Source organism: Hemitrygon akajei, chromosome 3, assembly GCF_048418815.1.
Source record: "Hemitrygon akajei chromosome 3, sHemAka1.3, whole genome shotgun sequence".
NCBI classification, from domain to species: domain Eukaryota; kingdom Metazoa; phylum Chordata; class Chondrichthyes; order Myliobatiformes; family Dasyatidae; genus Hemitrygon; species Hemitrygon akajei.
In genome coordinates this window covers 51,908,863-51,935,927 of record NC_133126.1, presented here as the reverse complement: position 1 = coordinate 51,935,927, position 27,065 = coordinate 51,908,863, and the positions used below count along the sequence as shown (strand labels likewise).

Here is a 27,065-nt window from a genome sequence, read left to right as displayed (position 1 = left end):
GCAGCACTGGAGCATCAACCTAGATTATGTACACAAATCTCAGGAGAGGGGTTTTGATAAGGAAAATTCATGCATGTCTATAAAATTTCACAGAAATTTATGCTCTAGAGTCAGTGGTAAAAATCACATGGAAACAGTGGAACCAACACAGATTATCCAGTTTGACTGATCAACCAAATTCAGAATTATCAACAAGAGATTTCATTATGTTCAAATATTGTCCTTAAATAAAGTATAAAGAATAATCTTCAAATAGTGGTACAATATATCCAAACAGATTTATAGAAATCCAGAGAAATGCTCAAAATTCTGGAAGAATTCGGCAGGTCAGCCAGAATCGATGGAGAGGAACAAAGATTGAATGTTTCAGAATGACACCCTTCATCAGATTCTGGTGAAAGATCTCAGCCTGAAACATCAACTCTTTATTCCTCTCTGTAGATTTTGCCTGACATGCTGAGCTCCTCTAACATTGTGTGTGTGTGTGTATGTTTCTCTGGATTTCCAGCATCTGCAGAATCTCGTATTTATAGAAATTAAGCAATTGAAGTCAGAATTGTTTGTTCAAAGTAATTTTATTATCAAAGAACATAAATGTCACCGTCTACTACCCTGAGATTCATTTTCAAAGATGGTCAAGCAACTAATGTGCAAAAGGTTCATTTTCTCTAATCAACCTGCCATGAAAACCTATAGGATTTATATACTGTAAATAAAACCAAGTTTATTTCAGACTGGTAAAGTCAAATCTTAAAGATTAAAGCAAACATCCAGCTCATACATTTATCATATAATGGAAAATCAGTCCTTTCTTAATAAAATTTAATTAGAAAATGGTCTTATGGTGATTGGCTGCCAGTCTTTTGATCGATCTGCTACTAGCGAGGGGAGAGCCTGCCGCTGTGCCCAGAGAATGTTACTCAGGTTTCCTGCATTTTGGATATGGACTTGGCCTTTTTTTTTTCGTCTTGTAGTTATTTATTATATTCCTGTGTTTTTTGCCCGATTTTTCTTGTATTTTTTTGTGTGGGAGGAGAAATGCCGTTCCATCTTTGTTCTTTTTTTGTATTGCGAGGGGCAATTTGGGGGTTGACAATCGTGCTGCTTCGCTTTTCTTTCTTGGTTTCATGGCTATCTGAAGAAGAATTTCGGAGTTGTATACTTTAATAAATGAACCTTTGGTAACCAAACGAGGACTCATTTCACACCAGTAACAAGGCTTGCCCAGAATTCTATGGCTTTGTTGAAGAAGTTGAGATACTGCTGAACAGCTTCTAAAGAAAATGAAAATACTTCCTCCAAAACTTTAAAATTGTATTTATTTAGTGACAGAGTAACAGGACCATTTAGTCCAAAGAGCCTAACCTACTCAATTATATGCATGTGATCAATTAATCTACTAATCTGTACCTCATTGGGATGTCAGAAGAAACTGGAGCATTTGGAGGAAGCCCACACAGTTGTGGAAAGAGCACACAAACTCCTTACAGACAGCGATGGAATGGTTGCTGGTGCAGTAATAGCATTACACTAACAACAAAGAGTACCATATTTTGTATTCGTGGCCATATCAGGCAACAGGTCCCCACTTTCAATTAAAATCAGGTGAGTATGTGCCTCCAACAAGTAGAAGAAAATTTAATGATCTTTCGAGATTTTATAGATGATGTTTGTTTGATGGGTGCTCCTTTCCTCACCTCATGGCACATCGGAAGGTAACCTTATAATTTCTTTAGTTTTTGTCTGTGTTTTTTTTTAAAAAACGAGGCCAAGTTGCTGGCTCGACACTCAACCCAGCATGGATGGAAATCATGCAAGGAGTTGGCCAGATTCAAAACCAGAACCACTCGCCTCAAACTCTGGTATGGATGCCACTACACCACCAGCCAGTGTTTTATAGGTGATGCTGTGTTTTAATTTTGAACTTTGTTTTTCATTTACTTTAAATCTTTTTGAAAAAGTTAGTTCAAGAAATCCATAGCTTAACATATGATTTTGAAATAAATATACAATTTTATTTGTCATACTGTTCACTGTAAAACAATTTCAAATAACCTTCATCCTTAGAAACAATATTAACCTAACTGGTACTAATTGTTCATAAAATACAATGAATTTTCTTTGTAGAAAGTTCATATATACACTGTACAACATAATTAGTTTTAGCTTGAGTGCTTCCTTCTAAATTCACTACAGGGAATAAAATATTCTGGAAATACAGAAACTTCAGTACTCTTGTAATGCTTTATCTTCATCTTGGACATCAGTCTTAACATAAATTAACCCTTATTTGATTCCCCCACCAAACTGTCCAGAGTTTACAGTTAACTTATTAAATGTTAACAAAACTGAAATTTGCAAGAACCCTAGACACAGTTAAGGCTTGATGTAGTTGGAGCAAAACAGCATTTAAAAGTTCTAGGTTTATTTGAATTAATCAGTATGTGTATGTTTTGGAACAACATTAGTTTTAGCTGTTGGGATACCAGATAATTTCGTTTTCTTCTCCAACTCCAAGCAAAAAAAAAAACAAGCTGACATGTTGTAAATTCATCAGAATGTAGAGAATATTTTAGTGCCTTGTGTTACTTCATTACAGTGTGCCTTAAATCATTCATCACTTCTGTAGATTGCACATAAACTTTCGGTAAATAAAAGCAAAATTTGTTTCTTTTTTTTCCTTGAAAAATTAAGCCTTGCATTTATACCATTATGAATGATTCACTCAAATGGATTTCCTAGATGTCTCCCAGTAATGGATCATCAGCTTCATTTTCAACAACATCAATATTCTCCTCAGTTCGTACTCCAGAACTTTTAAGTGCAAAAGATTCACAAACAAATTCTCTACACATCGGGCATTGATTGAAGTAGGTCACACAACAGTCACACAAACAAGCATGTCTGCACGGGAGCAAAACCCAATTCACAGGAGCATTCTGGCATACAACACAATCTTTGCTGTTTTCTTTCCACAAGTCAAATTCCTCTTCTGCAGTGCCAAATTTTTCGAGAAGTTTTTTGTCCACACCATCAGCTTCTGAAGGCATCTCTTCAGGCATGCTGCTATCACTAGCAGATACAAAAAGTCTCTGGGCAATAAATATCACAAAATTAAAACTTCAGATGATACTATTTTTCTCCATAATTTAATCAAACAAGCAATTAATTTTAATCAAAACAGAACCAGAGCAAATTAGCCTTTTATCTGTTCCCTTTGTTAGTGCTGTGAAGTGTTGTGCTAGCTGCTATGCTGCCATGCTGCCTCCTAGGACCATGGTAAGCTCAAGGAACAACACCCTATCTTCTGTCTGGGCACACTGCAGCCATCATGCTCCATTCTAATCTCGCCCATTTTGGGTAACAAATTCTCACTGTAACTGAACTGGTCATTTCTGCTAATCATTTTGCTCAGCTTTTGTTATCCTATTAATATAATCTATCCTGCTGATAATGTCCCAGTGTTGCTCCTAACAAAGTAGTATACTCCAATTCTAAATGCCACTCTACTTCAAACCACTTGGACTCACCCAGAGATATTCCCTAAGTTCTATTGATTCCTTCCACACCTTCTCGACTACTGAAACCCAACTTTATTTTCTCTCTTTTCCAGTTGCCACAAAGTCTCCCACACTGGAAATGTTAACGATTTCTCTTTCTACAGATGTTGCCTTACCTGCTGCATATTTGCAGCATCTTCTGTCTTTATTTCATATTTGTAGCATCTGTAGCTCATTATTAATTATCTGCACTGCTGCTGAACTTCCCATTGGGCCCTGCAGTAAAGTATTAGTGTGTTGCAGTGGGATGGGGGGGGGTGGGGGGGAGGGAAGAGGTGGTTAGGCTGCACCACACATGCATAATGCAGTGATCCAGTTGATTAGAGACAGATTAATCACCTTGGTAAAGCCAACCACTCAAGTTATTTTATTTTAACATTTAGACTAAATTACAGATTTTTCCAAATCTACTTTTTCATGTCTGACTATTAAGAGGCAGGTTAAAACAGTTCAAAAACTTTTAACAAATACCAAGATAGCTGTGGCTACTTTGGCTTTCTGGGGAAATGGACAAAGGGTATACAGTATAATGTCTAAATCACTGTTCAGGCCAACACTGGCACACAAATGCTTCACAAATTCAGAGGACCAGCTTGCTCAGACCTCTAAGACTGGAAAAAGTCAAGTTAGCAAGCTAGTGCATTGATATTTGTTGTGTTTAATGCTCCCTTTCTTAAATTTGCCGATGATTCATACTTATAATAAATGTTAGGCTTCTTAGAGAAATCTACATATCAGTATTAAAATAAGTAAGTCAAAACAGCAGCAGAAATGAAAAAAGGTAGACCCAAAATTGGGAGGATGGCATATAAAAACTATTTATTCCCCTGCATAGATGCTGCCTGACTTGCTGAGTTCCTCCTGCAGTTATGGAAAAAAAGTCCAGATGGAAGACGAGTATGAAGTTAGCAGTCGCATTACACTGCAAAAAGAGAAGAGCATATAAATTGGTGTCTATCTGAGTCACCTCTGATATTCTAAAGTAAAGACAACAATTTGTGTGCCCTTCACTAAAATTCAAGTAGTTTTCTTATGGGAAAAAAAAAGGACAAAACTGGAAAATTAACTACCTGTCATTTGGGGAAGGGAAAGGGAAATATGATGGGAAACTTAAAAGTGCATAAATGAAAGTGGAATTTTGCAAAAGTAGGGCTACATTATAACTTATTTACAATACAGACATTAGTTCATTCTCATTTGTTAAATTCTCTAGTGGCTAAATGTTTTCCCATCAGCAATAACAAAACAACACTTCATTTAGCTGTTGGAAGTTGACAGAATCACTCACCTTTTGGTGCCCAACCTGGCAAAGCCACAGGAACAGTAATTTGCAGTGTGCACACTTTTATTTGATCAAAAACAAGTTTCAAACTTTTACAACAATGATAAGCACCACTTAAAATCACTGCAACTTGTAGAAACGTCCCAAGATCCTTCTTGTAACATTTAAAACAATGATCATTTTACATTTTTCTGAAATATCTTTAGAACTATCCATTGGGATTCTTTACATGTAGCTCTAAATACAAGGAGTGAGATTTCCAGCATAACTTCTAATCAGTGCACATTTACTGTATTTTGTCTGGGGCAGCAGAACAAAATAAATAGTTTTTTTTAGAACTCCAGCTCTTTTAAACACAAAGCATTTTACTCACTATGTCTGCTTGACTATTTACTAACCAAAAAGTTCCTTCACTGTTTTGCACTCTCATTCAAGTAGCTCGACACTGAATTTATCCACTTATGTTTCAGTGGGAACATTTTGGAAGAAAGGAACTCAACTTCTGATTGTGACTTATTGTACATAGAATTATCTTTCAATCAGGGTGTGTAGATAATGCAATCCAAAAGTTTATTCTTTTTATTAAGCCTTTACAGTTGCATGAATTACAACAGATGAATTAGCAGGCATCATACTCCAATAGTCGTAACAATGGAGAGAAAGTAAATCTTACCTTAAGGTCATATACATGACCCTGAGCAGTCAGTAGATACTGGTACAAAATACGACAGGCAAGTTTGTACTTCTCATCAGGAACATGGATTACTGTTACCATTGAAATCTAGTGATACATGAATCATAAGCAATCAATAATTATGCTTAGAAATAGCAAAAAAATTGCTTATTAAATATGGCCTTGCATTAACTTAACATTTTCGCCTCGCCAAATTTTATCAATCCCAAGTCTGGAAAATATAATATTGGTATGTAGTACTTAAAAGATTTTTGTAAACTTTACTTTGAATAACAAAGTAAAAAAAAATTCTCAACATTCCTCTTTTTAGCTTGATTTTAGGAGAGCAGAACTGATTGGTCTATGACTGATGAGAACAGAGGATAAAAAGCTACCTACTACCTTGTTTTGAATATAATGCAAGTCTGAAAACTGCCACCTCAGACTGTGACATTTTGCTTCTTTTAGCTGAATCTCTTGAAAATATATTTAGGACCATGCTTTAAAGTTTAGCAGAAGAGCAAAGCATTTTAGAATTGTGCATTAATGGAACCACCATATTGACAACACCTGATTCCCAAGCCCCCACTACTCATCTTCACTGCAATGTCTAGTTTTATATACCTCCATTCCCCTCCTCTTCCTTCTGCAACAAATATCTATCTAGTTCCCCTCCACCAACAATCTCATTCACCAGGCTGAATTCATTCTCACCCTGAACAAGTTTTCTTTTGTTCCCCTTCACTTCCAACAAATGAAAGGTGTCAAGGGCAATCACATGGTTCCTAACTAAGGGAGGGGAGATTCAGAAATGGTCAAAGTGAATTTGAAAGTGGGATGGAAATCAGTAGCAAAGGTGAGGAAAATTTCCAAGCTCTGCATCGGTGCAGGTAGCAACACCAAAAGTGTCACTGATGCAAAAGCTTTGAGGAGTAGTAACAGAAAAGACTTGGAGCAAGGACGGTTCCACATAGCCAATTCCAGCCTGCTCTCAAGTTCACTTAGTCCATTACTGACACTTCTCTCCCTTTTCCGGATCCATGTCTCCGTTTCACAAAACAAGTTACCTACTATTCACTGAAAAACGTGCAAGTTTGAAATCTGCTGCCTCAGACTGTGATCTTTTCTTTCCTTTAACATGATGCTGCCACCCCCATGCTTCACGGATGGGATGGTGTTCTTCGGCTTACAAGCCTCATCCTATTTCCTCCAAACATAACGATGGTCATTATGGCCAAACAGTTCAATTTTTGTTTCATCAGACCAGAGGACATTTCTCCAAAAAGTAAGATCTTGGTTCCCCATGTGCACTTGCAAACTGTAGTCTGACCTTTTTAATGGTGGTTTTGGAGCAGTGGCTTCTTCTTTGCTGAGCAGCCTTTCAGGAAAAAGGGTGAGGCTTACAAGCTGAAGAACACCATCCCAACTGTGAAGCGTGGGGGTGGCAACATCATGTTGTCGGGGTGCTTTGCTGCAGGAGGGACTGGTGCACTTCACAAAATAGATGGCATCATGAGGAAGGAAAATTATGTGGATATATTGAAGCAACATCTCAGGACATTAGCCAGGAAGTTAAAGCTTGGTCACAAATGGGACCCCAGGCATACCTCCAAAGTTGTGGCAGAATTGCTTAAGGACAACAAAGTCAAGGTATTGGAGTGGCCATCACAAAGCCCTGACCTCGATCCAATAGAAAATTTGTGGGCAGAACTGAAAAAGCGTGTGCAAGCAAGGAGGCCTACAAACCCGACTCAGTTAGACCAGTTCTGTCTGGAAGAATGGAACAAAATTCCAGCAATTTACTGTGAGAAACTTTTGAAAGGCTATCCAAAACGTTTAACTCAAGTTAAACAATTTAAAGGCAATGCTACCAAATACTAACAAAGTATGTAAACTTCTAACCCACTGGAAATATGATGAAAGAAATAAAAGCTGAAATAAATCATTCTTTCTACTATTATTCTGACATTTCATATGCTTAAAATAAAGTAGTGATCCTAACTGACCTAAGACAGTGAATACTTTCTAGGATTAAATGTCAGGAATTGTGAAAAACTGAGTTTAAATGTATTTGGCTAAGGTGTATATTAACTTCTGACTTCAACTGTAAAACAGTGAAAGAGATCTGTAAAGACAGAAAGAAACAGAATTAATGTTTCACATTGTTCTAAAAATGTTATCATTCTCTCTATTCCTCCCTCCACAGGTGTTGCCAATAGTTGCATATTTTGTTATTCAGCAGATTAGGCATGTTAGTGGAAATTAATGGAAAATAAAATTACCTTTCAGCTAGCATAATTCAAAATGTTGCTTTTCTGCTTTACATTTACAATCTTTTAAAGAGATCTACTTACAATTTCATAAATATCCCAATTTTCTTCTTCTGTTAATGTTAGCAATGCCACTAATGGATATCGTGCTCGCGGAAGATCCCCAAAGTCTTTAATTGCTAAATATTCAGGAAGCCGAGGAAATATTTCATCATCACTTTCCTTCTCAATACTAAGCCTATATGTTAAAGAAAATAATAGCCTAAAACAATGGTTTTGCATCTACAAAGAAAATGCTAGCTCCCTAATTACATTAGCAAATAAAGTCCAAGTTATTAGTTGTTAGTTCCTAGAACTTCCTGAAGGAAGATCTAAAATATTCTCAGCTCAGTTTATTAAGTCATAAATAATAATTTGTTAATTTTACTAACACTTCTACAGACATGCAACAAAGCACAACTGATACATTCTCCACACCCACGCCCCCCGTGAAAATGATCTCTTAATGCAATATATGAAATCTTTATTTTTCTCCTTAAAAAAATGCCATCTGGTCACTATCATTAATGGCACATGGAATGATTAGATTCCATTGATAATGAATATCTGGGATTATAACAACTGTTTTCAGTGTACCAGAGCAGAAATCTACTGTTAAAGACTTAAGGAGACATGAACCCTATATATACGTAAATGTGCCAGAAATTATCCCTTTTAATAGCTTTGATTTTTACTCAAATCAAACAAATAACAATCCAAGTTAGAAAATACCTTAATTCAATGTACCTTTTTCAAATTGATCTACTTATGCTATCATTAGACTATTAACTCAACAGGTTATTCTATGTCACCTGAAATAAGTTGCTATAATTCAAAACTTCGAATAGCTATACAGTACAATGGAACATTTGACCTGGTCATCAGAAATGAAAAAAGATACAGAAATTCCTCTCGATAGAGATATTCTTTGTCTATTGCTTCCTCTAGTTTCTGTGGCAGCTTTATTCTAAAGCAGTTAATGTGCTTTCGTAATCCTTCATGGAGTTTATGAACACTGCATCCCCAATAGATAGTCAAAGTACATTTCTCTATGCAGTTTGATTTGAGGGCTATTCCACCTGCAAGACAAAGCAGATATTTCTGTATTTAAAATAAAATCAAAGTTCAAAGCTGGAAAACAAAGTCATAGCATAAATACTGATTCTTTAAAAAGATGTTAAATCACAGGAAAATGCAATGTATCAAAGTTACAATACAATCACAAGTATGACACTTTTATAGTTTTAATGAAGCAAGAAGATTAAATGAGGCAAGTACTGAAGTTAGAGGACAGAAATGGGAGGAAGGAATGATCAGAAATTAACATGGAATACAAGAAACACCTGTGATAGGTATCAAATGCACTAAGTTTTAAAATAATTAAAGACATCAATGTAAACAAAAGTTGTTTTCAAGTAAAATTAAGCAAATAGGAAAGAACAAAAAGGATGCAGGGAAACCATTCCAATTTCCAGAGATCACAAAAAAAACAAGACAACTCCAAAGAAGGGATAAGACAAAAGAATGGTTTAATCAAGATTCAGTGAAAAAAGCAAGCAAACTATTTTGAGCCAAAAGTTCAAATAAAACAATCTCAAAAGATCTCTCAAAGTACATTTCTGCTCAAATATGAATGTGTTTATAATGAAAAAGTTTGGTTTAATAAACTTACATTTTACATTAACAAATACCTAAATTAAAAATACTAGAGAAGATGAAAATCAATGCATGAAATAGTTTTGTTAACTATACATACTGCAAGCAAACATAGACACACCAGTTAAAAAAACAAGATTCAGGGAATACAATTACCAGTAAACACAAATCTAAATCCAGAAGTATACAGTCAGGTTAAAGATAAGTAAGCTCATCAACAAGTTTCTTTTCAAGAAAAAACAGTAAGTGCAGAAGGTGTGTGATTGAAAATTAAATGCAAACTGTGTGTAATCTTATAACATTCAACCAGCAGAGAAAGCAACACAGTATCTACCCTATTAAATCCCCCAAAAATTTAGCTGCAATGAGAGCACACCTTATTCCTCTGAACTGTAGGCTCAATATGGACGAGGTGCAATTGCTTGTGTGTTATTAGTTTAGGCAGATTGTGTTTGTCTATTATTGTGACTTAGATGAAGATCAGACCACATTTTTAGTAATTAATGCAGAAAAGTAGGTAATTGCAAAGGGTTCACAAACTTTTTCTTGCAATGGTACATGGAAAGAAAAGTAGGGATAGTCTTCCAGGTTGAAGCCCCTTGACAGGCGGAGGGAGAAATAAAAGATTTAAAAAAAATTAAGTTGCAAAGATAGGGGAGGGGTATAGAGGACAGAGGGAATATCTGTAATTGTTTCAGGACACAGTTGCTGTAAGAATAAGTTGACAATTGGGGCAAGTTTACACAAAGTGCGAAATTGTACAAATAACATGACAGGATGTGCTAGAAGCAAGAGTGCATGCAAGAGAGAAAATTAAGCCAATATTAGACTTCAGTAAGCTTCACTGCATGTGGTTTAAGCACTCTGCAGAGAAGCCACCTTGTGTGTGAAGGATCAAACAATTTTGCTGCAAACTGAGTTTGTAATGAGAGGTTAAAAAACTTGTACAATAACTTCTATTACATAAAAGCAAGTGGTGAGAATGGGCTGCAGAGAATGTATGTCTATTTTTTTTTCCATGTCAGCAAGAGAAAAATCTCCCCTCTGAACAAATTTATAATGTGATATAGGCTCTCCTGCCATTATATTTGAAGGAACGTGCTTGTTGGACAATACAGTGTCTGCTGTTCAGCACACTAAGGACAAAATAATTGTATTGCCACAAGTACTGCAACATACAGGTCTAAATTGTTGGTGATGCTCACAACTGCTCAGCCTTGTACCCTAAAGTGAGTGAAACTATGATTTCTGTTTTTACACATGTAATAATTGGGTCTGAATTTCAAAGGAATTGATCATTCATTTGACTATCAGTGTGACAGAAACTTCAGAACCCTGCTACAAGGTAGGAGTACTGTATAACTTCAGTACAGTTTTCCTACCTGAAAATTGTACTCCCAGATACTGATATGACTAGGACACCAATATGGTCTTTCACTGATCTATCTGTCAGACCAGGATTAAATCTGCAGAATTAAATAACTGCATTGCCCAGTTAGATCTGTTCACCTGCTGGTGGGTTTGAAACATTCAGGGATTCCCCTACCAAGAATGATGATATCTGGGCAACAATCGAAACTAACTAGCAGCCATTTTCCAAGCTTGACAACCATACAAGATCAATTTAAAAGCTAAAAATTTCAAGTTACGAAGTCCAGTTGTTACAATTAAGCGAAGAGTTTGAACAATTAAACCATGTGAAATAAATGAACTGCAAAGTTGAGGCCCTGTGGTCTGGTAGACATCGTCCAAAAGGCTACAAGGTGCTCAAGTAGGAGATAAGGTTGCACTATAACAGCAAAATGCATGGATAAATCAGATGTAGACTAGGAAATTCAAGTGTCTGGAAGGCTTAAAATGCACCCAGATGGAAGATTTCAATAACTGAATTCAACTTCACATAACATTAAAAAATTGCAACAGGGCAGATCAGCTGAAGGTCATCCATCATCAATGTGGGCTGTTTTTTTAAAATCACTCCACTAGCACAGTATGACCTGCTGGACATATTCTACAATGATACATTTCACATATCTTGCATTGTAATTCTGAAATTTTGAAGATCTTAAATCGCCCAAGTAAAACCAACAATCCACTTCCTTTTAAAATGCACATTCAGTTGCAGAAAAAGTTTGCAAAGTAATCCAGGAGATGGAGTTGCAGAAATGGGTACTACCCACATATTAACCATAGCAACACACACAAAATGTTGGATGAACTCAGCAGGCCAGGCAGCATCTAGGAAAGGAGTACAGTCAATGTTTTGGGCCGAAACCCTTTGGCAGGACTGAAGAAAGAAGCTAAGGAGTAGATTTAAGAGGTGGGGGGAGGGGAGAGAGAAAAACACAAGGTGATTGGTGAAACCTGGAGGGGGAAAGAATGAAGTAAAGAGCTGTGACGTTGATTGGTGAAAGACACAGAAAGCCATGGAAGAAAGCAAAAAGGGGATAGGGAATGGTGAGGGGGAGGGTGTGGGTGGCATTACGGGAAGTTTGAGAAATTGATGTTCATGCCATCAGGTCGGAGGCTACCTAAATGGAATACAAACTGTTGTTCCTCTAACCTAAGTGTGGCCTCGTCACAACTGTGGAGGCAATCATGGACGGACATATCAGTATGGGAATGGAAAGTGGAATTAAAATGGGTGGCCACTGTGAGATCCCGCTTTTCGGCCCGAAACACTGATTGTACAGTCCGCCCTCCTTATCCACGGGGGATTGGTTCCAGGAACCCCCCACCCCCCCCGCGGATACCAAAATTCGCGGATGCTCAAGTCCCTTATTTAACATGTGCGGTGGTCTTTAGGACCCAGCGGAACCCCGGACTTTATTTAACACGTCTCCGTGCGGTGGACATTAGGACCTGGCAGCGCAGCTCTGAATCCGCAGTGTTTCTGTTCACGAAAATAATCACCATTGCGATTCAAAATAAGGTGGAAGTAATAAAGTGATCGGAAAGAGGTGAAACGCCATCGGTCATTGGAAAAGCATTAGGCTACAGTCGGTCAACGATCAGAACAATTTTAATGGAGCATGTGAAAGGCCCTGCCCCGATGAAAGCTACAATTATTACTAAGAAACGCAGTGGTTAAATTATTGAAATATGTATGTTTCTTAAGTGTTTTATATGCATAGAAAGGTAAAATATATACTATATACTAAGAAAAATGTTTAACTAACTGACGCTAAATAATACCAGATGTACCTGTTCCGACTTCAAATCCGACTTAAAGATGGACTCGGGAATGGAACTCATTCATAACCCGGGGACTGCCTGTACTTTTAAGTCATTTCTAGATTATTTATAATACCTAATACAATGTAAATAGTTGTTATACTGTATTGTTTAGGGAATAATGACAAGAAAAAAATAGACTGTACATGCTCAAGCAACGAGTGCTGGAAAGAGAACTTCCGGGTTTTCCCGATCCACGGTTGGTTGAATCTGTGCATACAGAGGGCCGACTGTACTCTTTTCCTAGATGCTGCCTGGCCTGCTGAATTTCTCCAGCAACTTGTGTGTGTTGCTCAGATTTCCAGCATCTGCAGATTGTCTTTTGTTAGCAATTCAATGATCTCCATTGTTGGGACAGGAAAGCCTCAATACCAAATAAGAATATGCCTTTATTAGAAGCAAACCTCCCAGGTGACAGAGACAAAATAAATCATGCCAGGATTATCAGAAATATTCCTACTTTTGATTCCAGAATTAGATAAATAATACCGGATGTACCTGTTCCGACTTCAAATCCAACTTAATCCGATTCCAGAATTAGCCATAAGACATAGGAGCAGAATTAGGCCATTGGGTCCATCAAGTTCACTTCAACATGTTGGTACGTGAAACTTGATGAGAGTCTTCTACAACGCAGGGTTTTGACCCCAAATATTGGCCTTTCCTTTTCCCTCTGAACTCCCACCAACAGATGCTGCTCAACCCACTGAGTTCCTCAAGTAGATTGTTACACCAGTGGCCATAATCTCACTGAAGCCGATACGGTAAGATGGCGGCATGCTCGGACACAGCGGCCACTCTGGCGCCAACCAAAGGTGCTTTTGTTCATCTTGCAAGTCTTTTTTACGATCACACGTCACTGCTGGATACTAAAAACATCAGGTACTGCAGGGCTATCCCGCCAGCGAGTTGCTGATCATGATGGAGCTGGACTTATTGGGTATTGTTGTTGTGCTGTTGCTTGGACTTGTTGCGGACATTTGTTGTGCCGAGAAAGTCCAAGGTGCGAGTGATTGTCTTGCCGTTTTTATTGTGATCACAACATCCTGTTGGACATTGCGGGTCTGGTTTAGTGGTTCATTGGAGAGACCAACGGTGGGGGAGCTGTGTTGCCCCAGTTGTGATGGTTGTGGTGTAGGTCAAGGCCACCGGTTTGCCTGTGGCAGTTGCCCAAGGGCAGAGATGCCAGAGTGGTGCTGCCCTCCGGTGTTCACTTGGTGGAACAAGCTGGACTAGGACACACAGAGACTTGGGCTATATTGTTATCATTTTCTCTTTGTGACTGTACGCTTTTTTTTTCCTGAAAATATAACCATATGTGCTGTGTGTAATGTGTTTTGCACCTTGGCTCTGGAATAATGCTGTTATGTTTGGCTATATTCATGTATAGTTGAATGATAATTATACTTGAAACAAGGAGGAAAAAGACAAATTTGACAAGGAGATGCATCTAGTACTAGAGAACAAGCCAATACCTAAAGCAAATCACCACAGCAGAACAAAATTTGCCAACTTAGAGCCATTAACAATCCTATGGATGCAAAAAATAAAATCACAGCCACTTCAACAGTAGCAAAAGCACCAGTAAAAACAGGTCAAAGTCACCTCGAGCAAAATACTGAGCTCATATCTGCAGTGTAATGATTTCACTCTATACAAACCAGGAAGCATAGAAGCAGACACACCTTTATTGGTCATCAGAGGCGAAGCACAATGTGTAAGATACAGGTATGAAGATAGAAAAAGAAGAAAGCCCTTAGCTCCGAGTGGAGTCATAGGAAAAGAGTACAGTTGGCCCTCTGTATGCACGGATTCAACCAACCGTGGATCGGGAAAACCCAGAAGTTCTCTCTCCAGCACTCGTTGCTTGAGCATGTACAGTCTTTTTTTTTCTTGTCATTATTCCCTAAATACAGTACAACAACTATTTATATAGAATTTACATTGTATTAGGTATTATAAATAATCTAGAAATGACTTTTAAGCAGGCTTTCGTATTTTTACCAGGTCGAGTTGCTAGCTCGATGCTCAACCCAGCACGATGGAAAGCATGCAAGGGGGCTGGCTGGATTCGAACTCGGGAGCCTTCGCTCCAAAGTCTGGTGCTGATGCCACTACGCCACCAGACGGCAGGTATGAAGATAACTGCTCTGCATTTAGGACACCAACAAGCTGAATAATGATTAGAGAGAGGACCTAGACAAGTTACAGGAGGTTTCTCAGCAAAATTTATGATGACTCAAAATTATTAAATAACTAGTCAGCAGCACGTTACCGATCAGAGCTAACATCTCACTGGAAGTGTGTTCTACTAGCTAGATCAAGAATCGTCATACGTTTCAAGGGTAATTACCGTAGATTCCGGATTATAAGCCGCTACTTTTTTCCCACATTTTGAACAGCTTTGAACTCTGCGGCCAATAATCCAGAGCGGCTAATACATGGTTTTTTTTTCATGCCGCCTCGTAAACATTTTGCCTCGTAACAGTAGACCAATAAAATTGATGAGTAGTTCACAGAGGTCCAATGAAATTGTACGATAAATCAAGCGCACTTTCACAATTAAATTATTGTAAATCAGTCATTTGTACTCACCCTCATCAACATGGAAAATACTCGAAGAAAAGCAAGACCCGAGCGCGTCAGACCCGATCGCAATGCGCAAGCGTCAGACCCGATTAGACCCGAGCGCATTGCGCAAGCGTCAGACCCGATTAGACCCGATCGCAATGCGCAAGCGTCAGACCCGATTAGACCCGAGCGCATTGCGCAAGCGTCAGACCCGATTAGACCCGAGCGCATTGCGCAAGCGTCAGACCCGATTAGACCCGATCGCATTGCGCAAGCGTGTCAGACCCGATTAGACCCGAGCGCATTGCGCAAGCGTCAGACCCGATTAGACCCGATCGCATTGCGCAAGCGTGTCAGACCCGATTAGACCCGAGCGCATTGCGCAAGCGTCAGACCCGATTAGACCCGAGCGCATTGCGCAAGCGTCAGACCCGATTAGACCCGATCGCATTGCGCAAGCGTGTCAGACCCGATTAGACCCGAGCGCATTGCGCAAGCGTCAGACCCGATTAGACCCGATCGCAATGCGCAAGCGTCAGCCCCGATTAGACCCGAGCGCATTGCGCAAGCGTCAGACCCGATTAGACCCGATCGAAAACGCTGCTTTTAAGTTAAAGTCGATCAATAACTTTTCCTGGTAGGCTGCAATATATATATTTTTACCAGTCGCTAGGAGATATTGGAATGTTGTTCGTGCTGTTCAGTAAAAAAGTATATGCAACGTAATTTGTGTTACCGATACGTATGTATATTTAAAAGTAGCGGTGCGGCCTAAAATCCGGTGCGGCCTTTACAATTAAAAAATTGATTTTATTTCTAAAATTAGAGCCAGCGGCTAATAATCAGGTGCGCTCTGTAGTCCGGAATCTACGGTACTCCAGAAGATGTTTTAGGACCACTTGAGTACAGAGAAATGCTCAAGTGGCACTGGCAAAGCTTAAACAAAACAGAGAATACTATGTATGCAAGTACAGAAATGCACAAATGCAGAAGGATGATGGTCACTAAAATATCAACTGCACTAAGGCATAGTATGGGAACTGGTTTATACACTCAACTAGAAGTGATACCCTGCAGTTGTTAATTAAGACCCTTAGATCTTTTTCCACTTGAATGATGAAGATTTGAGAGCTTGAGAAAATTGAGGGCTTGAAGAGAAACTGGCATGTGACAATGAAACTATATACTTCTTCAGAATTTAAGCTTGCAGGATGAATGGGTTCATCATTGCAACCTCACACCACAATTAGCCAAGAGGACAGTTTTGTAGGTGAAGATAGATAGATAGATACTTTATTCATCCCCATGGGGAAATTCAACTTTTTTTTCCAATGTCCCATACACTTGCTGTAGCAAAACTAATTACATACAATACTTAACTCAGTAAAAAAAATATGATATGCATCTAAATCACCGTCTCAAAAAGCATTAATAGCTTTTAAAAAGTTCTTAAGTCCTGGAGGTAGAATTGTAAAGCCTAATGGCATTGGGGAGTATTGACCTCTTCATCCTGTCTGAGGAGCATTGCATTGATAGTAACCTGTCACTGAAACTGCTTCTCTGTCTCTGGATGGTGCTATGTAGAGGATGTTCAGAGTTATCCATAATTGACCGTAGCCTACTCAGCGCCCTTCGCTCAGCTACCGATGTTAAACTCTCCAGTCCTTTGCCCACGACAGAGCCCGCCTTCCTTACCAGCTTATTACGACGTGAGGCGTCCCTCTTCTTAATGCTTCCTCCCCAACACGCCACCACAAAGAAGAGGGCGCTCTCCACAACTGACCTATAGAACATCTTCAGCATCTCACTGCAGACATTGAATGACGCCAACCTTCTTAGGAAGTACATTCGACTCTGTGCCTTCCTGCACAAGGCATCTGTGTTGGCAGTCCAGTCAAGCTTCTCGTCTAACTGTACTCCCAGATACTTGTAGGTCTTAACCTGCTCCACACGTTCTCCATTAATGATCACTGGCTCCATATGAGGCCTAGACCTCCTAAAGTCCACCACCATCTCCTTGGTCTTGGTGATATTGAGACGCAGGTAGTTTGAGTTGCACCATATCACAAAGTCCTGTATCAGTTTCCTATACTCCTCCTCCTGTCCATTCCTGACACACCCCACTATGGCCGTGTCATCAGCGAACTTCTGCACATGGCAGGACTCTGAGTCATATTGGAAGTCTGATGTGTACAGGGTGAACAGGACCGGAGAGAGTACGGTTCCCTGCGGCGCCCCTGTGCTGCTGACCACCGTGTCAGACCTACAGTCTCCCAACCGCACATACTGAGGTCTATCTGTCAAGTAGTCCACTATCCAATCCACCATGTGAGAGTCTACTCCCATCTCCGTTAGTTTGTGCCTTAAGATCTTGGGCTGGATGGTGTTAAAGGCACTAGAGAAGTCAAGGAATGTAATCCTCACAGCACAACTGACCCCCTCTAGGTGAGAGAGTGATTTGTGCAGCAAATACGTGATAGCATCCTCCACTCCCACTTTCTCCTTATATGCAAACTGAAGAGGATCCTGGGCGTGCCTGGTTTGTGGCCTCAGATTCTGTATTATCAGCCGCTCCATGGTCTTCATCACGTGCGACGTCAAGGCAACAGGTCTGAAGTCATTCAACTCCTTTGGTTGTGGTTTCTTCGGTACCGGGACAATACAGGATGTCTTCCACTGTCTGGGTACTCTTCTCTGCTCCAGGCTCATGTTAAAGATACGCTGTAGTGGTTCTCCCAGCTCAGTCGCACAGGCCCTCAGTAATCGTGGGGAAACTCCATCCAGTCCAGCCGCCTTGCTGGTACAGATCTTCCTCAGTTGACCTACCACCTGTGCAGCCGTAATCCTGGGCGTGGGCAAGGTCTCCTGTGATTGGCTATTTTCCTGTGAGGGAAGTAAGCCTGGTGTGGATTTCTGCGGTGAGGATGAGATTGAGCTGTCGAACCTGTTGAAGAAGTTGTTCAGCTGGTTCGCTTTCTCCACATCTCCACTTATGTTCGCCCTCCTCTTTGCACCGCATCCGGTGATGATCTTCATCCCATCCCACACCTCCTTCATGCTTTTTTTCTGCAGCTTTAGTTCTAGCTTCCTCCTATACTGCTCCTTTGCCCCCCTCATCTGTACTCTGAGTTCCTTCTGAACTCTTTTAAGCTCCAACCGATCACCATCTTTAAAGGCAACACTTACCAAAAGCAGAAAAGGAAAGCAAGATTCAAATCTTGCCCTTTTTGTCACTCCAGTCTACTTATTTTAAGTCTGGCATTATGTTTCCCAGCTGAGCTACAGAATTGGCAGGAAGCATAAAACAGTTTTCCAAGCATAAAACCAACATACCAGAAGTCAGAAAATACCTAAACAATCATGGTAAATCAATTGTTGAGAACAACACCATAGTATAGGATCCAATTATAAAAGTACAGAATCTAGCTTTTATTATCAATAAATATCACCAAATCTGTCTGTGCCCTACCTTGGAACTGATTTTAAAGTCTGTTTTAAAAAGTTACATCAACTTATTGATGTAACACATCATTAATGATGATTAAAGTTTGGTTTTAACTTTATAATGTAAAGCTTTTTTAAAATGGCAAATAAAAAAAGACTTTTTGCAAGAGCAATACCTACATGTTTACAGTGTGATTTAGGATTGATAATTGCACAAGTATATTACTGATGACTTTGAACTCTTGGCACCAAAACTGATCTATATGTTCCAAATGTTATTTTTTAGTAAATTATACTTAAATTTTACACTTATGTTTTTCTTATGAACACAGCTTAGATGAAACTATGTCCCTGTGATGCAGCTGCAAATAAGTTCTTCATTGCACCTGTGCATACATGTACTTGTGTATATGACAATAATTTCAACTTTAACATTATTTTGAACCTAATGCATCAGATCACTTATGTAATATGCATACCATTTCATTTAAAACACATTATGCCTCAAGTAGAGAAAGGCATGGGAACTGAAAACAAACAGCATACACCACAGATCTGATCTTGGAAGTAAAATTAAGAAATAGATCAGGCAACAACAAAATCAAATGCAACTTTTCACTAACTAACTACATACATTAAGCAGTCACGAGTGCAATTTTGTTTTGAACAAACTGCAACTGACTGTTCCTCAATACCCAACTATTATGAACGGCGTTCACTTGGTTGAAGAAAATTGCAAGCTTTATCCAGATTTATATTTAAATATTTAGACTACAACCCTATCCCTGCTCTTCTATGCAGACCCTTCTTTATTAAGTGCTTGATAGTGTTTTGGATTACGTTTTCTGTTATCACATCTTTATGGTTGACAGTTTTCTTACCTTTCTTTTTAACTTTGGTATTTGTTATATATTAGGAGCACCTTGGATTCATTGCAGCGTTACTACTTGAACCATTTCATTCATAATCTCGAAATGTTATGTTACCTGTAACAGACGCTGCAAGGGAATTTATAATTTCCAAGGAGAAGGGGTTTTTCACTTGTACCATGCGCTTCCTCTGCACCCCAGGCCCGGACTCTGTCTCCTCCGAATTACGGATTATCACAGGAATGTCCCAAACAAACCTGGTTTGGGAATAATGTCACACATTTGCTATGATTAATGAGCGCTCTGGAACCGACGCATTTTTTTTTTTATTCACCGTCCCTTATTCCGACACTTACCATCCAAATATCACAGCTGTCGTTACAAAAAAACACACGAAGATGAGCGTTATGTAGAAAAGCGGGGAGTACTCGTATAACATCACCAGAAACACTGCAGCCATTGGCCTCCCAGCAACCGCCGGATGTTAGCAACAACTACGGCAAGTGCAGCGCCACAAAACATTCGGGCGCATTCTTTCCACTTGTTTTGAATATTAGCAGCATTTCAAAGCAGTCGATATTTCCATTTACAGTATAATTATTTCCTTGTGGACGGTTTGGACTGGCAAATCTCAGGCTCAGCTGTTAGCATCCTTAGATCCCAGAATGAACGATCAAGAATTTAGACATTGCATCTTGATTAATACAAACTTAAATGTATCAAATTGATGTAATTAAAAACGGAATGGGCTGAAAATAGTCAACAAGTTTGACACCATCTGCAGAAAGAGAGAAAAACTGAGTCAATATTTCAGATCTATCCTTATGTTAAAAGAGATTCAGCAGAATACACCCAAAGGAAGAAAGATAGGAAAGATAGATTTCCTTTCAGTTAGTCCTGACGAAGGGTCTTGGCCCGAAACGTCGACAGTGCTTCTCCCTATAGATGCTGTCTGGCCTGCTGTGTTCCACCAGCATTTTGTGTCTGTTGCTAAGTATGTATTTGATCAACTCTCATAGTATCTCATCTTTTTGGGCGACTTTCCTTGGGATATTCTTCTACATTAAGAACACTACAAGATTAATCTCTAATCTTACCTTCTGTTCCTCATCTTTACTATTTCCATAATAGTAAAGGGTAGACCCTTCCAATAACTACCTTTGTCCAAATTACTGATTGATTTCTGAATATTTATGATATTTTCCATTTTAGTTTAAATTTTAGCCATCTATTCTATTTGACTCTTTTACTTAAATTCAAGTTGCAATAGTCAATAAATAAATGACACTCCTTATACAGTAATAAATTTTTTTGCACTGTTAATATGCATGACATAGGACTGTCACAAAAAAAAATCATCTGGGTTTGAAATCCAATCCAACAGCTGAATTTACTAATTTAATTCATTGTGGTGCAGCTCCTCCTCCCCCAGCTAATCCTGAAATTCTTCGAGTTACTTTGGTTTCAGTTATAAGTCAATGTTTTATGACAACGTCATCTTTTCCCTTTTAATTATATTTTCTGTGCACTGTGTCTATATCCTTTACATTTTGATTTTAGTGCTTTCCTAATTTGGTACATCAGCAAATCTGACTTTAGTATTCAGTTTCTAAATCCAAGTCATTTATAAAAATTAAAAACTATCTTAGTCCTGACTCTAGGGTATCCCACTCGATAAAATCACTCCTCTTCCAATTTAAGTGGCAACCTAAATGTCCACGAATTTCTTATCTATTCTTAGGTTTGAACCATGAATACTAAGCAATAAATATATATATTACAGGAAAGCAAAATGCTTAATGCATTTTATTCTACCCCTGCCAGATCTTTCACTTCAATATCAACGTTCAAATTAATTTTGGCGTTCACTGTTCACCCTCTGGAGAATCCATCATGATGGCGAACATTTCACCGTCGCAGGGATTCTCGTTTTATTCAATTCCACTTAATTCTAAGAATTGATTAATTTTAAAGCGCAACTCAAGACCGTTCATCATTCTAACCCCTGCGCATTATCCACACGTTTTCTTTGCACGCCCCTGTGAAAAAGAACACATCCGCTATGAAGGATTAACACACTCAAATGCTGGAGGAACTCAGCAGGTCAGGCAGCATCCATGGAATCGAATACACAATTGGCGTTTTGAGCCAAGACCCGCTAGTTCATCCAGCATTGTGTGTGTGTTGCTCTGGATTTCCCGAATCTCTTGCGTTTATTACTACGAAGATTTTGCTTCCACCATCGCTTCTGGCAAAGAAACACTGCACATCTTGTTTTACGGCGGCTGGCACCCAGTTTAATGGTGCATTACCGCCACCTTCTGCTCCGGGATGTGGATCAGACGATAGACTTACATTCTAAATCCCATCACCCATACACACACCCTAATCTACACTTTATCCTTCCTTCTTTGGCCATCCTAGTACCCTATTCCTGCTTATCCATCATACCCTATAAAAACCCTCGTATCCCTTAAGAAAGCTAAAAGTACCCTGACCTGCGCTCTCTCATCCATGCCCAGTAACCCTTTTAATGTGAATTCCTGCACCCCCAATTCCCTTAGATTAACTCTCATCATCTCTCTCTGTATCCCTTACTTCCTGCAACTCAGAATTACATGTTCTACTGACTCCTCTTCCTGATATTCCTCACACAATCCTGTCTGGTGTTTCCCTATCATTTTCAATGTTTTGTTTAGTGCATAGTGACCCAGCCTTAACCTAGTCCACACAATTTCCTCTCTTCTGTATCCACTGCCTACCCTAGTACCTGTAACACTCTTTTGTATTTGATTAAATGCCTCCCTTTCCCCTCTCTGTCCCATCTGAAGCACTGCTCTGCTCCCGTCTATCCCAGATATTGAGATTCTTCCCGATGATGTCATTCAGATCAGGAATGATGAGCCCGATTGCTGATTGGTTCCTGCTGGAATCACGAGGCTGCAGAGATCAGAAGGGAAATCAAGAGCTTCCAGGATTGAGAAAGTGGGGGAAGAGATTTGAAAATGGTAAGAAGTGGGTTTTGTTTTGGGGCTGGTGCGTAACATTTTCCAGGTGCTAAGGTCGGGGCTCGGTAGCCGGAGCTCCTCATCCGCTGGCTCGGGAGACCAGCGCTTTCAGGGCCTAGAATTCCACAGTCATCATTTCCCTGTTGTGTTCCCTGTTTTTAATTTTCTTCGTGGTGAACCACGAGCCAGCTCCTAAATAGATACAGACGATTACCATATGATTGATTCCTGACAAATACTTGCCTTTTTTTTCGATGTGTAATGCCCTGCTCGTCACTGCTGTCCCATCTCCCTTCCTTTCAGAGCTGCCCAGTGAGTTTGTGTGGAGTCGATGAACAGCTGAAGGAAATGCTTAAAAAAATTCGCTTTCGCAAAGAGACCACAAATGCAGCCCTGATAAGTGAGTGAAGCACATTATGCTTGTTCTGTATCACGGTTTCGGATTAACAATTCCACCCTGCCACGCCCTAGTCCACTTCTATACATTAAAATTGCTTACAAAAACTGAAAGGGCGACATTTTAATTTTTAATCCGCTGAATTTATCATTTGACTAGAAGAGAAAGTGTGAATGAAGGATAGGATCCTTTTAAATGCAATGTGTATGAAGTCTGACGAGGGAAAATTTGCTGTTGGATCTAGCTGGACTGGAGCAGCTGAAGAGAGAACGGGGTGGGGTATGATGTTTTGATTAGAATTAATAAAGGGCACGCGTGTTATTAAAATCAGGATGATTGAAGAAGAGTCGGTGTTATGATATGGTGAAGAACTGGAGAAAATGAAGTTACCAAGTTTGGCAATCTATGTGAAACAGATGTTTCAAAACAATGCATAGCAGTTAGAAAAATCTATGCATAATTCTATAATATCCCTGGGATTCCAGCTTTCAAACTTCTATTTTCTGGTGGAAAATAAGCCACATGTATCTCTAAACTTTCCTGACTGATTTCCAAAATTAGATTTTGGATTTATTCATGGAGTGGATTAGACCAATGTTATTCCTAATTTTGCATATAATGTACTTTGATATAAAATCAGATTAAATAAATAATCTTTTAAATATGCCTTAAAATAAACGTTCTATCTGTTGCTCCCATTATTAAGAATCAAGTTTTGTACTAAATATCAGGGTTCATTTTCCACAAGTCATCTGTGGGTCCTTTGCTGTTTGCTAACTTCAGTATTTCACCACTCCACTGTTTTTAAGTCCCGCGAGCTCTTTATTCTCCATTCTTGCACCCAAATTTTGAGATTGTTGCTCTTCAATTCTGCCCTTTAGGACCTTATCTAATTTAATTACTTGGTCATCAGGGTGTGCCCTTTAAATTCTGTCTCCTTGTTTATAACTTGGCTCCAGCCTGAGGGCTTGTCAATTTACCAAACAGCAGTATCAGGAAAGGGCAGAGCCAATGGCATAGTTTCATAATATACTCATCGTGGTGCTAAGGCGTGACAGTAACATCTACTCTTGTTTTCCTGATCCGGAACATCTAATGGTTAAGTGCTGACCATTCTACTTACTGACAAAATTCTCGGCCATGATCCTGACTGCAGTTTGCATACCTACCAAAGGCAGATGTCAAGCCAACATTCGATGTATTTGTTGTTAACCAACAAGAAGCTGCCTACCCTGGCATCTTTTACACTCTTCCCCAGATGTTCATAAGCCTAACCTACTCAGCTACTACCAGAACATCACTTGCAGTACCAGAGGACCCAAACACATGCAGCCAATGCTACACGTCCATCAAGAATGGCTACCATTCCATTCCGTGATCACATTTGGGGAAATCAGATAATCTCACTATCCACTTCCAACCTGCATGTAGGCAGGGACTAAAGAGCTAGGCAGTAGAGGTAAGGACATCACAGAGGTAGTCACGGAAGGCAGAGAAGCAGTTATAGAACTGCTTTGAGATGGTGGGCTTTGACAGTTCGAAGACTCGTCAGAGAACCTGAGTGAATGTGCCACGCATATCACAGATTTTATAAAGGCACATGTGAATGAGTTTATCCCCACAAAATCATCAGTCTTCCTCAACCAGAAGCCCTGGATGAACCAAGAGATTCGCAATCTGCTGAGGGCTAGATCAGTGGTGTTTAGGACTGGTGATTGAGGAAAGTACAAGAAGTTCAGGTATGAGTTCTGGAAGGTGATCTCACGTGCAAAATGACAATCCCAGACTAAACAGGAATAACAGAGCGGTGCTGGACAACTGCCCCTCTCAGATGAGCTCAATGCCTTTTATGTTTGCTTTGACCAATAGAACGTGGTGGGACCTTCACAAACCCCTATAGCCCTCAGATATCCAATGATCTCAGCGAAGGGTGAAACCACGGAAAGCATTTGGCCCTGACATCATACCTGGCTGAATACCGAAGACTGTTCTAATCAACTGGCTGGAGTATCTGACAGGCATCTTCAGCCTCTTGCTTTACCAGTCTGAGGTACCCACTTGCTTTAAGCAGGCAGCAATCATACTAGTGCCCATGAAAAACATGATAACCGGCCTCAATGACATCCATTATCATGAAGAGCTTCGAGTGGTTGGTCATGAAGCATATCAGCTGCTGTCTGAGGAGTGACCTACATCCATGCCAATTAGTCTATTGCCTCAAGAGGTCACCAGCAGATGCCATTCATTGGTTTTTCACTCAGCTCTGGAATACCTGGACAATGAAGATGCATAAGCCATGATGCTCTTCATTAACTACAGTTTTGTATTAAACACGATCGTCCCATCAATTCCATCACTGAACTCCAAGATCTGGGCCTCGGTACCTCCCTGTGCACTGGATCCTCAATTTCTGATTGGCAGACCCCAGTCAGGATAGATTCACAACAACTTCTCCACAGTCTGCATCAGCACCACAGGCTCTACTTAAGTTATGACTTTGTGGTTAAGTGCCTTATATAGGTTTGCTGATGGCGCCATCGTTGTTGGCTGAATCAAAGGTGGTGAAGAATTAGCACATAGGAGGCAGATTGAAAATCTGGTTAGCTGTGTCACAACAAAAACCTCTCACTCAACATCACTTAACACCCTCAGTCTCATTCACCAACACTCTGAATTGTTTCAACAACTTACAGATTCACTTTCAAGCACTCTTTATAACACATATACTCAGTCTTATTTTTATTTGCAGTCAGTCCTGTCAGTTATGTATAGTTTTTGTAAAATTCTCAATAGTTTCATTTATTATTAGAGAATGTATGCAATATACAACCTGAAATTCTTACTCTCCGCAGATATCCTCGAAACAGGAAAAACCCAAAGAATGAATGACAGAAAAAAGTCCCCAAAGCCCCCAGCCCCCTCCTAAGCACAAGCAGTATCAACACTCCCCCCCCCCCCCACACACTTACTCTAGCATAAAGCATCAGCATTCCCACCACTGACTATGCAAGCAAAAGCAAAGCCTTCAAAGAGAGACCATGGTCTACAGTACATCAAAAATAAACTTTTCTCCAACATTTCGACTTCCCACAGGCACTCTTTCTCACTAAGAGACAAATATTGCTCTTTCCACAGTGACAAGGGAGACAATAGTTACTATTTTGCTGCTACAGTCAGTCTGAAGCGTTGCTTATTATTTCAAGTTCTCCAACTCAAGGATCACCAAATTACCCAGTACAGAAGCCTCCAATAGCCACTCATGCTGTCCTCAATGTTTCAGCTCCCGTTTCACTTCAGTACACAACACCAGCAAGAGTTCGTGTCCACAGGGCCGTGCAGGCCCCCAAGTTGCCCGACTTTGGTCCGAACTTGGATATACTGAAATGCAGCCAATTGGCAAGCTCCAAGAACAGGAATGTGCCGTCATGCAGATTGGCAAGTTTTGAGTGCATTTCTCCCATGTAAATACTTGTAAGGAAATGAATTGTAAGGTAGTATATAATAATATACATACTTTGATAATAAGTTTATTTTGAACTTTGTACTTTTGATTCAAAGTCTCAATCCGACTCCCTTGTCCACTCGTCCCTCCCCACTGATCTCTGTCCTGGTACTTATCCCTGCAAGTGGGATAAGTGCTACACCTGCCCTAACATCCTCCCACAACAGCATTCAGACTCCAGTTCTTCAGATGAGCTGCCATTTCACCTGCGAATCTGTTGGCATCATCTACTGTGTCTGGTAATCCCAGTGCATCCTTCTCTCCAAGAGAGAGACCCAATATACTGTAGATTGGGGGAATCACTTCGTCAAGGCAGTATTTCCTGGGGGACATCCATTTTAATTCTACTTCCCATCTTCTAATGTGTTGCTCTATGTCCTCTCCTACTGCCACAATGGTTGGATAAGCTATTACTGTCAGTTTGGCTAAGCAACATCTCATATTCCGTCTGGGTAGCTTCCAACCTGATGGCATATACATCAATTTCTCTAACTTCTGGTAATTCCTCCCCTCTTCCCTTCTCTCTTTTTCATTCCCCATTCTGGTTCCCCTCTGACCCC

General features: G+C 39.8%; 2 protein-coding genes across 4 annotated transcripts in view; one reads left to right on the top strand and one right to left on the bottom strand.

The window, feature by feature from the left end:
* Nucleotides 1-1,993: 1,993 nt before the first annotated feature.
* Nucleotides 1,994-20,342, bottom strand: cgrrf1 (cell growth regulator with ring finger domain 1). 2 transcript variants are annotated; one of them, XM_073039872.1, is made up of 6 exons: nt 19,955-20,342; nt 19,716-19,855; nt 8,699-8,903; nt 7,870-8,023; nt 5,516-5,623; nt 1,994-3,092 (listed from the first exon to the last, which is right to left on the bottom strand). In XM_073039872.1, exons 1-6 carry the CDS (start codon nt 20,056-20,058, stop codon nt 2,739-2,741), a joined length of 1,065 nt encoding a protein of 354 aa, XP_072895973.1. In that variant the 5' UTR covers nt 20,059-20,342; the 3' UTR covers nt 1,994-2,738. The 2 variants fall into 2 exon arrangements, with proteins under 2 accessions (XP_072895973.1, XP_072895974.1); XM_073039873.1 differs by having other exon boundaries at nt 7,870-8,017; nt 8,726-8,903; nt 19,955-20,339.
* Nucleotides 20,343-22,494: 2,152 nt separating this feature from the next.
* Nucleotides 22,495-27,065, top strand: part of gmfb (glia maturation factor, beta) — a 32,577-nt gene continuing 28,006 nt past the window's right edge. The window contains exons 1-2 of one of the 2 annotated variants that reach the window (XM_073039870.1): nt 22,495-22,606; nt 22,910-23,006. In XM_073039870.1, coding sequence (XP_072895971.1) covers nt 22,604-22,606; nt 22,910-23,006 — 100 coding nt within the window. In that variant the 5' untranslated portion in view covers nt 22,495-22,603. The remainder of the gene's footprint in view (nt 22,607-22,909; nt 23,007-27,065) is intronic. The other variant, XM_073039871.1, reaches the window with a different exon arrangement.